General features: G+C 35.2%; 1 protein-coding gene across 1 annotated transcript; it reads right to left on the bottom strand.

Annotated features, from left to right (window-relative positions):
• Nucleotides 1–2,430: 2,430 nt before the first annotated feature.
• On the bottom strand, nt 2,431–12,402 carry LOC121317081 (uncharacterized protein C1orf115 homolog). The gene is made up of 2 exons (XM_041252673.1): nt 11,986–12,402; nt 2,431–4,000 (listed from the first exon to the last, which is right to left on the bottom strand). The coding sequence occupies exons 1-2, from the start codon at nt 12,349–12,351 to the stop codon at nt 3,893–3,895; spliced, it is 474 nt and encodes a 157-aa protein (XP_041108607.1). The 5' UTR covers nt 12,352–12,402; the 3' UTR covers nt 2,431–3,892.
• Between the last annotated feature and the right edge of the window lie 556 nt (nt 12,403–12,958).

The following is a 12,958-nucleotide window of genomic DNA, read 5'->3' on the forward strand; positions in this document are numbered from 1 at the left end:
TTGTGACTTTGTCGATTTTCACCAGAAACCTGCGACAGCCAGACAGCAGCCGCAAGTAGCAATTTTCACCGCAGATCCTATTAGAACATGTAATATCGTCATTGATATGGCAGAGAAATCCGAAGGGACAACACAAAACTGGGCAGGGTAACCAACCCCCAATCAGCAACTTTAATAATACAAAGAGATTTAGACAAACTTCAAGCTTAGGCTGACATATGGCAAATTAAATTGAATGTGAAGAAATACACAGGGTGCATAAACATTAAAGGCAAGTACAACATGAACAATAATGAAATAGAGGAGGCTATGTACGAAAAGCACTTGGGGCTAGTAGCGGGTGAACTCTAAGGTCGACTAGCTAGTGTGGAGAATCTATAAAAAAGGCAAATAGAATGTTAGATTATATAGCCAAAACAGTTGAATTCAAATCTAGAGGTTATATTAAAATGATATAATGCACTGGCATGACCATACCTAGAATACTGTGTCCAGTTCTGGTTCCCATATAATAGAAAGAGGCCTTGGACAGAATACAGAGGAGAGCAACATGGTCAGAAGACAGTCTGAAAGAGTTGAATCTGTACAGACTAGAAAGAAAGTCAGAGGCAAATTAATAAAGGTATTTCAAATTGTCAAGGGGTTTAACAGAGTAACTAATGAGAATTATTTTTCACAGGTCACAGAGAATAGAACCAGAGGCCACCGGTGAAGGATGAAGAGGGGAATATTCAGAACCGAGGGGAGAAGGAGCTTTTTCACAGAAAGGGTAGTGAACCATTGAAACAGGCTGCTGGACAGAGTTGTTAAAGCAGACTCTTGGACCCTTCAAGAATAGACTGGATGCTGTCATGAACAATACTGTATAACCCTCTCTGTGACCACAATAAGACCTTTAGCTAGCTGTCTGGAGGAAGGGCGCTCTGTCTAGCTACAGATTCCCAGAGGTTTCATTTCCCCTACTAACCTGCTTAGGGGCTTTAGTTTTTCCCTCTCCTCAGTGCTAATGGATTGGTGGGCCAAATGGCCTTTCCTAGTTCCTCAATTTCTAATGATCTTAAGATTCATCCTATTATGATCTTTAATTGTTATTCAAATGTGGTTTAAGCAGATAATCTGAAATAAATGAACCCACAGTAATACAGGGAATTGATTTTTTTTATTAGAATTAGTTCTTTTTTTTTACATTGTGTACACAGAACAACCAACTAGCTATAGATTACAACTAAAATTTCACAATATTCAGACGGAATTTGTTTGGCAGTAGTTATTTTACTGGTAATTTGCAGTTACAGTAATCCGTCGCATATCTGACTGCGGTGGGAACAGAGTAAGGCAGATATATGAATCCTGTTTTAAATACCATTATACACAGCTGTAACAATTGTTATATTCACACAATTATTGTTTCCAGATTCAGCTTTTATTAGGGAGCTCCCCTTCATCCCTTGTTTAGAGAGATACAGGGTATTAATGCTTGTGACACAGTAGCTGTCTGCCATGTGTGTGCGTGCATTCGTTGCTGAGTGACAGGCAGGTGAGCGAGATGGAGGTCGAAGTTGACACACCTCGCAGGTGAACAGGGTTTACTTACATATCAACACACCGAATAGCTCACATGACATTACCAGCAATGGTTGAGCATGGAGCACATACAACACAGAGTATGAAAACTTCGTTAGAATCTACAACCTCTGTTACTCACTAATCTTCTCTGTTCAATAATAAACTAACGATGCTGAAGAGATTGATCATGGCGTTAGGGTGTATATGAGACAGGATACGCGACAGATTACTGTATGTACAAAAAGGTATTATCTTCTAATGGAATTTATCTACATACAGTATTAGAAGGGTAACATAGTTATTTAATGGCAGCTAATATATAAAACTAATTATAATTGCTGTGCCCTTTGAAATCAGCCTGCTTTGTTGAATCTAGATAACTCATTCTAGATTGTACTGACACAGCCCAATAAATAGTCACATTGTTTTTAAGCATGAGACTACATCAGTCCTGTGGTTATTTTTTAAAAAAGTTTGGCATGCCTGAAATAATTAACAGGACCCAACCCATACATGTTACTTTTGCGATCTACTGTGGCTAAAAATCTACAACTTAATAATCAATGTACAGTGGTAAATGGCAGATTAAATAAATATTTATTATAACTGATTTGTATGCCATAAAGCCATAAATCTGTGGAATTTAGACACACAGAAACTGGAAATTTTGCCAAGATTACACACCTTGCCATAATGTAACAATACACTGTACTTTATATATAAGCATACTGTACATGCCAACCGTCCTGCTATGGTCGGGACAGTCACTATTTCTTAGCAAATGTTCTGCATCCTGATGCACAAGAAAAAAGTCCCAATAAAATTCTTTACAGCTCTAGGGCGCTTGCTCTTGCGTACTGGGTTTTTTTTTTTTTTTTTTTTTTGGGGGGGGGGTGTCTCTCTCCAGTCATAGTGGAGAAGTGTATTGTTTTCTCACTGCTGCTGCAATATGATTCAATGTGGATGATTTTGAGTATAATGTGGGAGCCAATGGAGTGTGAAGGACTGGAGTTATCTACACTTTTCATTTTCATACAGCATTCGTTGATCACGGTTCTGAGGTATGTATTCTTTAACGAAACAGTAATAGAAACTGGAAAATGTTTAAAATCTAGAAAAAAGCTGAAAACCAAGAATAAACGTGAACAACGAACATTTTGAGTTGTATTAATATCATTTCACGAAAATGTCCGCCTGCCGGGTTCAGAAATGAAAATGACATCAATCAAAGCAACAACAACAAAAAAAAGAAACAGTGACACAGGTAAAACATATTTATTTATTAAATTTGGCTCATTTAAATAATGTTTTTTTTTTCCCACAAATATCAAACATACTTTAAAAAGAATAAGGCCTAGCATCTCTTCATTTAACCAGTTAAAACAACTGAAACATACACCAGACCCAATATTTATTTTTATAAAGATGTGTTTTTGTTCCCATAGTAACACTTGCTGAACCTCCTTATTAGTATTGCATTAGCAGTTTGACTGTCACCATAACAATTACTCTGTTTTTGACAAAGCGCCAGCCTATTTAAGTTAGTAATATACAGCTTTCATCTTACATTACGGAAGCAGAATATAGATGACACAGGTTGTGTAATGATGAAAACATTCTGAATTTTTAATTTAGGTTCTCAATCCCAGTCTTCCTCTTTTTCTCTCCTTCTTCTCATTCTCTTCACACTATTTCACTTGCCTCTGTCCTTCTTGTACTTTCTTGTTCATTCTGTGGTTTACGCAATGTGGTCCCTAATGATTCATGTTTTAATACCTCTAACCAGTGTTAAATAGGGAGTTATTTTAATACCATATCCACAATACCTCAATAATGCATAATTACATGCTTTAAAATCACATGATTGCCATGTACAACATATCCGAGTTAAAAAAAAAAAAGATAAATATAATGACTACATACACCATTGATTTTATTATATGATCTACATTATCACAACTGTGTTCTGTATACTGTTCAATGTGATTTCAATTACAGCATCCATTTTTAGGAGAATTCTGTAATAATCATCCCTGTAATGGCCTCTTGGAATTCTTGTATCCCAGTGATAAACAATTCTTTATTCCAGACTTTGGTGTAATAAAAAGTCTATTTTAAAAAGGTTATGGACACTTAATGATATTGTAGCTTAAATTAATAATAATTGATGTCACAAGTTCGTTTTCAGCAGAAATTACTTGAACTTATGATTCTAAAAGTTGGGCCTTAGGGCTACCAGTGAACCTGACCAATACATCTTAGAAGACAGAGACCCAGAGGACACAAGTGATGGTGCTTGTCTTCTCTGTCGGCATTGGAAACTTGGTCAGTTTCTGGCTGCAAACACCGACAAAGACGCAGTGTAGCCAGCCGCGAATCCTTGTAGTCCCACCACCAAACAGCGCCATCCAAATCTCAGAGCCTTGCCAGCATTCTGTGAACAGTAGTGGGAATAACAACATCACTTGTAAGCAAAACACCAATAAAAAGGGACAGTTCAAGGAAGGAAAGAAACTGCAGTTTCATACTTCTGGGGGGCAAATTATAATGGATAATTTATATTTGCATTGAAAGACAATAAATACAGTTTTGAAACTTTGAAACGCAGGATGGATTGCTCCCTACACACTTTACTTTATCTAAGTTCATTGTGACCCCACATCGACATGACATTGACATCTAACCTTGTTCTTCAAACAATGCAGTCACTCCAAAGAGTTGACATCTGTCCAGCTAATGCCTTCAATAAGTTCACATCCCTTTTTCTTGATTGTGGTACTTGTGAATTTAATGCTGATGAAAGGTGAGTAACAATGACTCATTCAAACTGTATTTACTCAATAAGCTGCCGTCAGTACTGAATTCAGAAGATATTATGAACACAAACAACATTTTCATAACTCATTTCCATCACATTAAGGCTGTTTTTCACACTTGTACATGTGAAATATGGGAGTATTAATGCTATAGTACTATGAAAAGTAGCCGTGGTGACAAAATCTCTGCATGTAAACACAGATAGTCTGTGCAGCCCTTACCACTGAACACAACGTTCATTTCTGGGCACAAGGAATTTAGACAAATGTAGACTTTCTAAAACACACTAAAAGGTTAAGAACTTCAACTATACAATAGTGGTGAAAGAGCAGCCCAGCGGTTTTAAACTCCAGTCTGCTTTCCAGTTGAAATGAAACATCCCAACCGCTGAGAATTTAGATGATTATTTTCCTGTTTTTAAAAAAATAGCTCAACTACTGTACAACTAACTGCTTATTAGCACATCATGTGTAATTCTCAGGAATCTAGTGTGATAGCTAACCAGGGTTTATGATCAAAATAAGAAACACATATTTATTGGACGTCCTACTGGTATATATAAATGTAAGACAATTGCAGTTAGTGCTGTTCCAGGAATGCCTGCTTAGTTTACAACAGTTCACATGTCAGAGTATTCGGCAGCCCAACATTTTAATGAATCACAGGAACATAAGCAGAAATTGGATTAATAAGCAATTTATATGTGGTATTAATGCAGTGAGTATACTTCACTGAAACAGTAAGCCACATTAAAAAATCATCCCATTACATTACTTGAACCATTTGACTATTTGACACAGCTGTTATATTGCATTACTTTATCCTTAAAATAGTGTTTTTTCTACGACAGTAATGTTAGCAATTATATTAAGGGGGGGGTCGCTGGTAACGAATAAAGGTATGACTGTGTGACCTTTTCTGTTGTAAAAGCAGCCATTAACTGAACCTTATGCAAGCACACTCTCAGCCTCTTGCATCTTGTGATAATCTTGTATTACAATATGCATCAAGTAGCCGATTACATTTACATTGATATATCAATACCTGTAAAACTAGTTTTGGTGGGGGGGGGGGGTTGAATATGCATGCTTAAAATGTAATACATCGTGCAAAGCTATATATTTATTTTCAATCTATGAAACATTTTCCAGGATGACCCAAATTTCCAGCACTAGGATTTACTGGACCCTGCTGCATGGTGTGAAGTAGCCCCACCCCCACTTCCAAAAAAAAAAAATGGTGCAGCTCTGTTGCAGCACAAACAAAAGAAAACCTTTCGAAAATACCTCATCCTCAAATCGGAATCTGATTTTTTTTTTTTTTTTTTTTTTTCCCCAACAAACCATATTCTAACGTTATTTTAGGATGACTGTAAACAAAACAGTGATCAATCAACTAACAGTATATCCAAACAATTTAATAATCAATTATGCAAGAAGATTAATCAATGTGATTAATAACTCGATTTAGTTAATATTGAAACATATTAATGGCTTCAAATTAGTCACAAAATGTATTATCAGTTGGCATCAATTGGATTTTATTTAATGTTATCAATTACAAAAGTTAGTATGAAAAAGTTTCTATTAAAAAAAAAAAAAAAACACGTCTGTATCTCAACTTAGCCCATAGTGCTCATAAGCAAAAGCATAATTCTACAAACGCACTTAAATTAATATAACAGTAAAACATGTCATTTTTTAAAAATACTGAGGCCCCGATTTATAAAAGGATCGTGCATGTTTTATGACTGTAAAACGGGGACTGAGGGTTATGAATAATTGGATGGGATTTATAAAACATACGCAATGACATTAACACACAATTAATACGTGATTTGCAGGGGCAGTGTATCTGTGCGCTTTAGCCCTTGGTTCATGTGTTATTCTGTATATGTATGTGTAATTTTGTATATGTATATGTAATTCTGGTGCATTTCTGAACGAAAACGCTAAAATTTGGAGGGGATTTTGCAAATGGGGTCTATTAAATATTCTAATTTATCAAAGCTGCTGGTAATTGCGGTCCTAGTATTTGCGTGATTATTTTAAGAACTCTGAAAAGCAGGTGTTAATTTACTGCAGTCTCAGCTATATAAAAGGCAAGGTGATGTGAGAGAGTTGTCTGCAGCAAGAAGGAGACATTGTTTTCAAGGACAAAGAAACAGTTCATTTTTTTTTTAACCCTTCTGATCAAGTCAGTTTGTAAATTACGGTTTACAATACCGGTACCGTATTGTTTTGCAAACTTCCATTTTCAATGCATGTTTCATAACTTACATGACAAAACAGAAAGTCTGCAAATAGACAATATTGAATCCATGTAAAAAAGGTTCTTAGAAGCACCTAAAAAGGTCTCCCCACAGTGGCAAAGCAAGATTCTGATGAGAGCCTTTACTTCTTAGAGTGTATGCATTATTCTAATAATGGTGGAGGAGATTAAGAAAAGGTGGAACGGTATTCCCAGGCGCACAAAAGAAAGTCTCATATACAATGAGGGTTTAATGTGTTTTTTGTAATATGGCATTCTGGTATTTAACAATATTGGTTCAGGCTGTAATTGCTGCCAAAGGTGCCTCTACCAAATATTGACTCAAGGAGGTGAATACTTATGCAATCAATTAATTTCTGTTTTGTATTAATTTAGAAAAAACCTATTGTGAATTTTATTTTTCACTTTGACATTAAGGACTTTTTTAGTTGATCAGTGGCAAAAACTCCTAATTAAATCCATTTTGATTCCATGTTGTAACACAATAAAATGTGGAAAAGTCTGAGGGGGGTAAATACTTTTGAGAGCCACTATATATATATATATATATATATATATATATATATATATATATATATATATATATATATATATATATATATAGTATATAAACTAGTACATTATTAATCACAGTTTCAATTTTTTATTTTAGAAAACTAGAATCAGAGAAAGTTTTGAATTCAGAATTTGTCTCTGCCCCTGTATGTCAGTCGAATTCCAGCTCAAATGATTATAATCTGGAAAACAATTTCTAATATTTGACCCAATATATATATACAGTCAAACTATTTTGTCAAAACATGTCAGTTATTTGAAATTTTAGTCTGTTTTTAAATAAATATGAAATATTTAGAATAACATGATGGTGAATGAACAATTTTTGTGTGTGGATGTTTTTTATACCATTATATACCATTATATAAGATGTAGCCTATTGTATGTTTGTACAAGTCAGATGTATAAGTTATTTTAATCATAATTTGCTAAGTGTTTGTAAACACAGATGTTTATAATTTTAAGTTAATGTACACTTGGTTCACAGTACTTGCATGCAAACTGTATTTATTGTCGAAGTGTACAGTACTTTGCAAGTTAATGGTATTTCAGTTCCATAACTACTGGTACCAACTGAGTCAAACATGAAGAAAAAGTTGCAACTGACTGAAAACAGAGTTGAGAAATTGCAGTGAGATTTGAAAAATTCCAAGGCAAGAGGGAAACGCTGCAGAAGAATCAACAAAAGTCTGCTGAAGGAGCTGGAAAAAAAAAAATGCTGACTGGTGATCTACAATCCAAACTGGACCTTTATTCAGGTATGCATTATCTTTCTTATACTGTATACATTGAAGTATCCACTTTAAATAAAAGACTAACAGTTTGGTTTCATCACCCAAGCTCTGCCACAGTAAGAAGGTACTTTAGTAGATTTTTAGACGCAGGCCTGCCCAGTCCCTCACATTACACTCCTATGTTTTGATTAATATATGTAACTGTTGAAATGGAGCTTGATTAAACCCATGAAACTGAAAAATCAGGACTTGGCATCTCTGTAAATGCAATATTTTTAAAAAAAATTGCTATTAAATACAAATTAGAAAATTGACATTTACCTAATTTGCAGAGTGTGTGTGTATATGTAGGTATATATTATTTCATTAATTCACCTGGTTTCAATGAATTCATGCTGAAGGTTCTTGGGCAGAAAGCCTTTAATGATCCAGACACTTACGGAAATGTATGCTTGATGTTGGATGGCATGGTTATCAGAAAACAGATCTGCTACGACGCATCCTTGCAGCGAATGACAGGATTCATGGACTGGGGAGAACATCGAGAGTGACATTGAAGCATCAGAGGCCCTAATATTTATAGTAGTTGGATTAAAAGGGTATTGGAAAGCACCTACTGCATATTTTCTCACACGATCATTGAATAAAACCACTCAGGGCAATTTGGTTAAGTGTGCACTGGAACTACTGGATAAAAATATTAATATTAATGTTTGGGCCATAACCATGGATGGATTGACCTCAAATATGTCCATGTGTAAAGAGTTGGGTTGTCTAACTACATTTTTTTCTCACGCAACTACTGGAAAGAATGTTTATATTGTTTTGTACCAAAAATACATACAGTGCAGTGTAGATGGGGTGTTACTGTACTGGTAATGGTAAGTCATTTAAGCCTGTAGTTTCTGTCTCTGATATAAATAATGATTACACAAAAGTGATTTCCAAGCCCATTCTAAATGTCTGTTTCCCTTGTGTTGCATGGCTAAAGCATTTTCCGATATAAGGCATGTAAAATGGGGATAGCTTTTAGATAGCCTATCCGTCATAGTGAAACACAACACCAATTACAATTCAATTGGAATATAGATGTGATAACCAGCTGTGGCCGAAACATCTATAGTATTTGCACTTACAATCTTGCAATATATAAAAGAGACCAGGGACCTGAATTCTGAATTGACCATGCCTGATGTAGATTACCATTTGACTGATATACTAGTTTACAAGTCTCTTGTCTACAAATTGAGATTGGCTTCAAATAACAAAATACATTTGTTTTTTTGTAGGGGTGTTTTATTTCTAAGAATCTTGTTGGATTGATATGAAAGGCACTATATAAAATAAAGATTGATTGATTGATTGATATGAAAATATAATGCTGCCTGTTATGAAAAGTATTGCCTTCAATCACTAAAAGCAACTACCTATTAATAGGTCTACCTACCTATTAACCAAGCATACTCATTTGCTAAGTGGCATATTTGCAGTGTTAGACAAACACAATTATAGTTATTAAATTCAATTAAAAACAGGGAAGCTACAGTAATAGTTAATTACAACCAGTGAATACTCACTGCACCATAGAAATTGAATTAATGACTTCTATCATATGCATCAGCTTAGAGGTTCTTTCATTTCAAAGCATAGAGCCTTAGTGAGAGGAAGGATTAGAATGCAACTTTGATGTAAGCCACCTGCAGTGCATGAACACAATGAATCAAAATCCAATTTAAAAAATGGAACAAGTGCACTTTTTGGTTTACATCTTGATGTATTTAGACTGGAGTAGTGCTTTAAGTGAGATTAAAATATAAGATACAGCACACTACTGAAACATTTGTCAACTTGGCTTTCTTATACTTGACTTCTTAGTTTTTTATTTAGTTTTACCTTTGAGCAGTCCACTGTGCTTCTTCCAAACGTTTACTGTGGTATAGAGCAGTACAAGCAAAGCATTGTGTAGTAAAGCATAGTGAAATGTATTGTGAGATTACAATAATGCCAAGACAATATGATACATCCCAGAAGCAGTAAAGCATTATAAATCATGGTTAACCATGGTAAAACATGCTAACTGCATAGTAGAAAATGTCACTATGCAAATATACCATGATAAACTTTTAAATGAAATTGTTTTTGGTTAACTTGTCAATAAATGTCCCACTCCCGGTCGTTAATCATTCCTGTACAATGTATACATTTTGGGGGACCACTGCATTGGTAAGACAGGTTGCTCATTAAAATCACTGGCATACATCGGAAGAGCACACAATTATATATTTAGGAAGAACAAGATATTTAGTAAGTAAGCAGACAAGCGGGCAGATGTTTGACAAATATTCTGATAATCATGATATCATGTGCTAAAGAATGTCCTAAACAAGTACATCACACTTGAATAAGCACTAATCTAGATATACGTAAAATGTACAGTACATGTGACATACAGAAAACGGGATGCATGCCTACAGTACATGTGACATTCACACAACAGGGTGCATGCCTACAATACGCGTGACATACAAAAGACAGGGTGCACGCCTACAGTACGTGTGACACACAGACGACAGGGTGCACGCCTGCAGTACGTGTGACATACAGACGACAGGATGCACACCTTCAGTACATGAAACATACAGACGGCAGGATGCACACCTACAGTACATGAAACATACAGACGACAGGATGCACACCTACAGTACATGAAACATACAGACAACAGGGTGCACACCTACAGTACGTGTGACATACAGAAGACAGGGTGCACGCCTACGCTATACCCACAGTGAATCATTTCTTTTTCAAAGTTCTGGTTAACTGATCTCTAGATATGTGTAAAAACATGTATACAGTAGCTGTAGACATCGTTACAGTACATCATAATGTTGCTTATGTTTAGTCATTCCTCTAGGTCATTAAATACATTTTTAAATGTTTGCTCTATCATGTGCGCCAGGAGAATTTCTCATATGAGCAACAAAGTGTATTCAGAACATGCTCTCTCCTCCAGCAATGATGGTGCTCTTATTAAAATTATCATTATCATAATATGGATACAATTTGCTGTTCATTAGAGAATTTCTTACAGTACAAAAAAAACCCTGAAAAAGCCATATCAAGACAACATGAACCAGTGAAAGATAATATTACCAAATCAGCACAATAAGCTTCTGAGAAAAAATATTTATAATAAAAAAGAGAATAGCCAGGATTGTAAATTAAAAAAAAAAAAAACTGTTGTTTTCAATAGTTTTAATATCAACATGTTATATTTATAGTTTAGTTGTTCTAACTTTTCACAGGACCAAATCTAACCCTGATGACACCTTGTTGCCTCTTTACTATCTTCAATACACTAAACTTCATCAACAGCAGGCATTGTCTTTGACAACATTCCAGTCTGCCAGTTTACAAAGTATGAAATCCAGACATTTAAAACCTGTTTGATTTATTAAAGAAAGGACCTGATTTCTTAAAAAAAAAAAAAAAGTACTTACTGAATTGGTTCATGTTTTATTATGTTAGTTTTAGAAAATAAGAAGCAAACAATTTATATTTTATTATATTAAATCAACAATTGTTTTCCTTGCTGTTTTCCAGGAAAACATATCACAGTAGGACAGACTGGAGTAAATGCTTTGAAAGTATTGTGCAAGATGTATTGTTCTTCTTGGCTGTTTAACCGTATGTTTAAAAACACACTCTTAAATGAAGCAGTTATTACTAAATAATATAAATACTGCATAATTTATCACATTCTGGGGGATGTTCCCATATCTCCAACAGTATACACTCAAGTATTGCTAACTTGCTGGGAAACCTTTGAGTCACCATGCCCAACCCTCACCAGCTTACCAATTTCATTTTTATAAGGTTTGTTTTTGTTTTTGTTTTGTTTTTTTTCTTATTCAGGGATTCACTGAGATCCAGATGTTTCACAACTGAAAGCATATTACCAAAATGTGTAGATCTGCAAGCAAAGCATAAAATGCATCTGTTCTCGTTTGTAAAATATAAGAAAAATTGCCCTGCTAATTACCTTTTTATACTTTTTGTACTTCTGTTTCTTTTTGTTTCGCTTTTCTTCCTTGAGGTGTTCTTTATTCTCATCTTCTTCCAACAGAGGTTCGTATTTTTCAGGTAGGAAGGCAAAGTGAACCTCTTTTGAGGCACTTTTTCCTTTTTCTTTTTTATTCTCTCCTTCTCCAGGTTCTTGGCACTCGTTGGTTGTTGTGTCTGGATTCACAACCTGTGTGCATTCTAATCCTCTTTTGTTCCTCTTTGACACTTTTTTCTTGTTTTCATTATTATCAAAAGGCTCCTCAATATTCTCAATAATGTTTGCTTTGTCGTCCCAGTCCGATTTTTGTTTTAGCTTTGCTTTAAGTTTCTTACCCGTTGTCATGTTGCCCAACAGTCCAGAACGAGTCAGTAGCTTATGCGCCAGTAGGTACGACCTTTGTACATTCTTTCACAAAACACTGCATAACTTGGATTGCTTTACATAAGAGGAGGAAGGCCATATCAGTTGAGCACAGATGATTAACAAGGGGAAAATACATGTTGTATTTAATTAAATGTGTTTGATAGATTTGTATAAAGCAAGGCCGTAGTCAGCTATGAGGTACCCAAGGCACGAGCCTCAGTTAAAAGCATACTAATAATTATTTATTTAGGCTCTTTTACACTTTGCTTTGCTGCAAATAAAAATTCATTTCATCCCTTTTTGCATTTGAAGTGGGGATACAAGTTGAAGGTTGAAGGACTGACATTGATAGTTGAGTTTAGGGTTGTGTTGAGTTGAGAGTTGTGTTGAGTTCATAGAGCTGAGATCTGCAAGGAGCCTCGCAGCTGGCCAATCACATTAGTAGAAGTCAAATGCATAGTGTAGCATGTTATGACACTCAATAAGTCAGTGTCAGCGTTAATTTAAGGGTCTGTGACAAGGGAGAAGCGGCTGTTTTGAGGGGGGTATAAAAGAAAGAATGCAGAGCGCGCACGCTCTGCTGGTC

The sequence above is a fragment of the Polyodon spathula genome, chromosome 6, assembly GCF_017654505.1.
Source record: "Polyodon spathula isolate WHYD16114869_AA chromosome 6, ASM1765450v1, whole genome shotgun sequence".
NCBI classification, from domain to species: domain Eukaryota; kingdom Metazoa; phylum Chordata; class Actinopteri; order Acipenseriformes; family Polyodontidae; genus Polyodon; species Polyodon spathula.

Bases quoted from the DNA above. Each gene is read 5' to 3' on its own strand.
- LOC121317081 (XM_041252673.1), bottom strand. From the start codon at position 12,351: ATGACAACGGGTAAGAAACTTAAAGCAAAGCTAAAACAAAAATCGGAC. The intron at 4,001-11,985 runs GTAATTAGCAGG...TACTGTTCACAG, and splicing joins AGTACAAAAAGTATAAAAAG to AATGCTGGCAAGGCTCTGAG.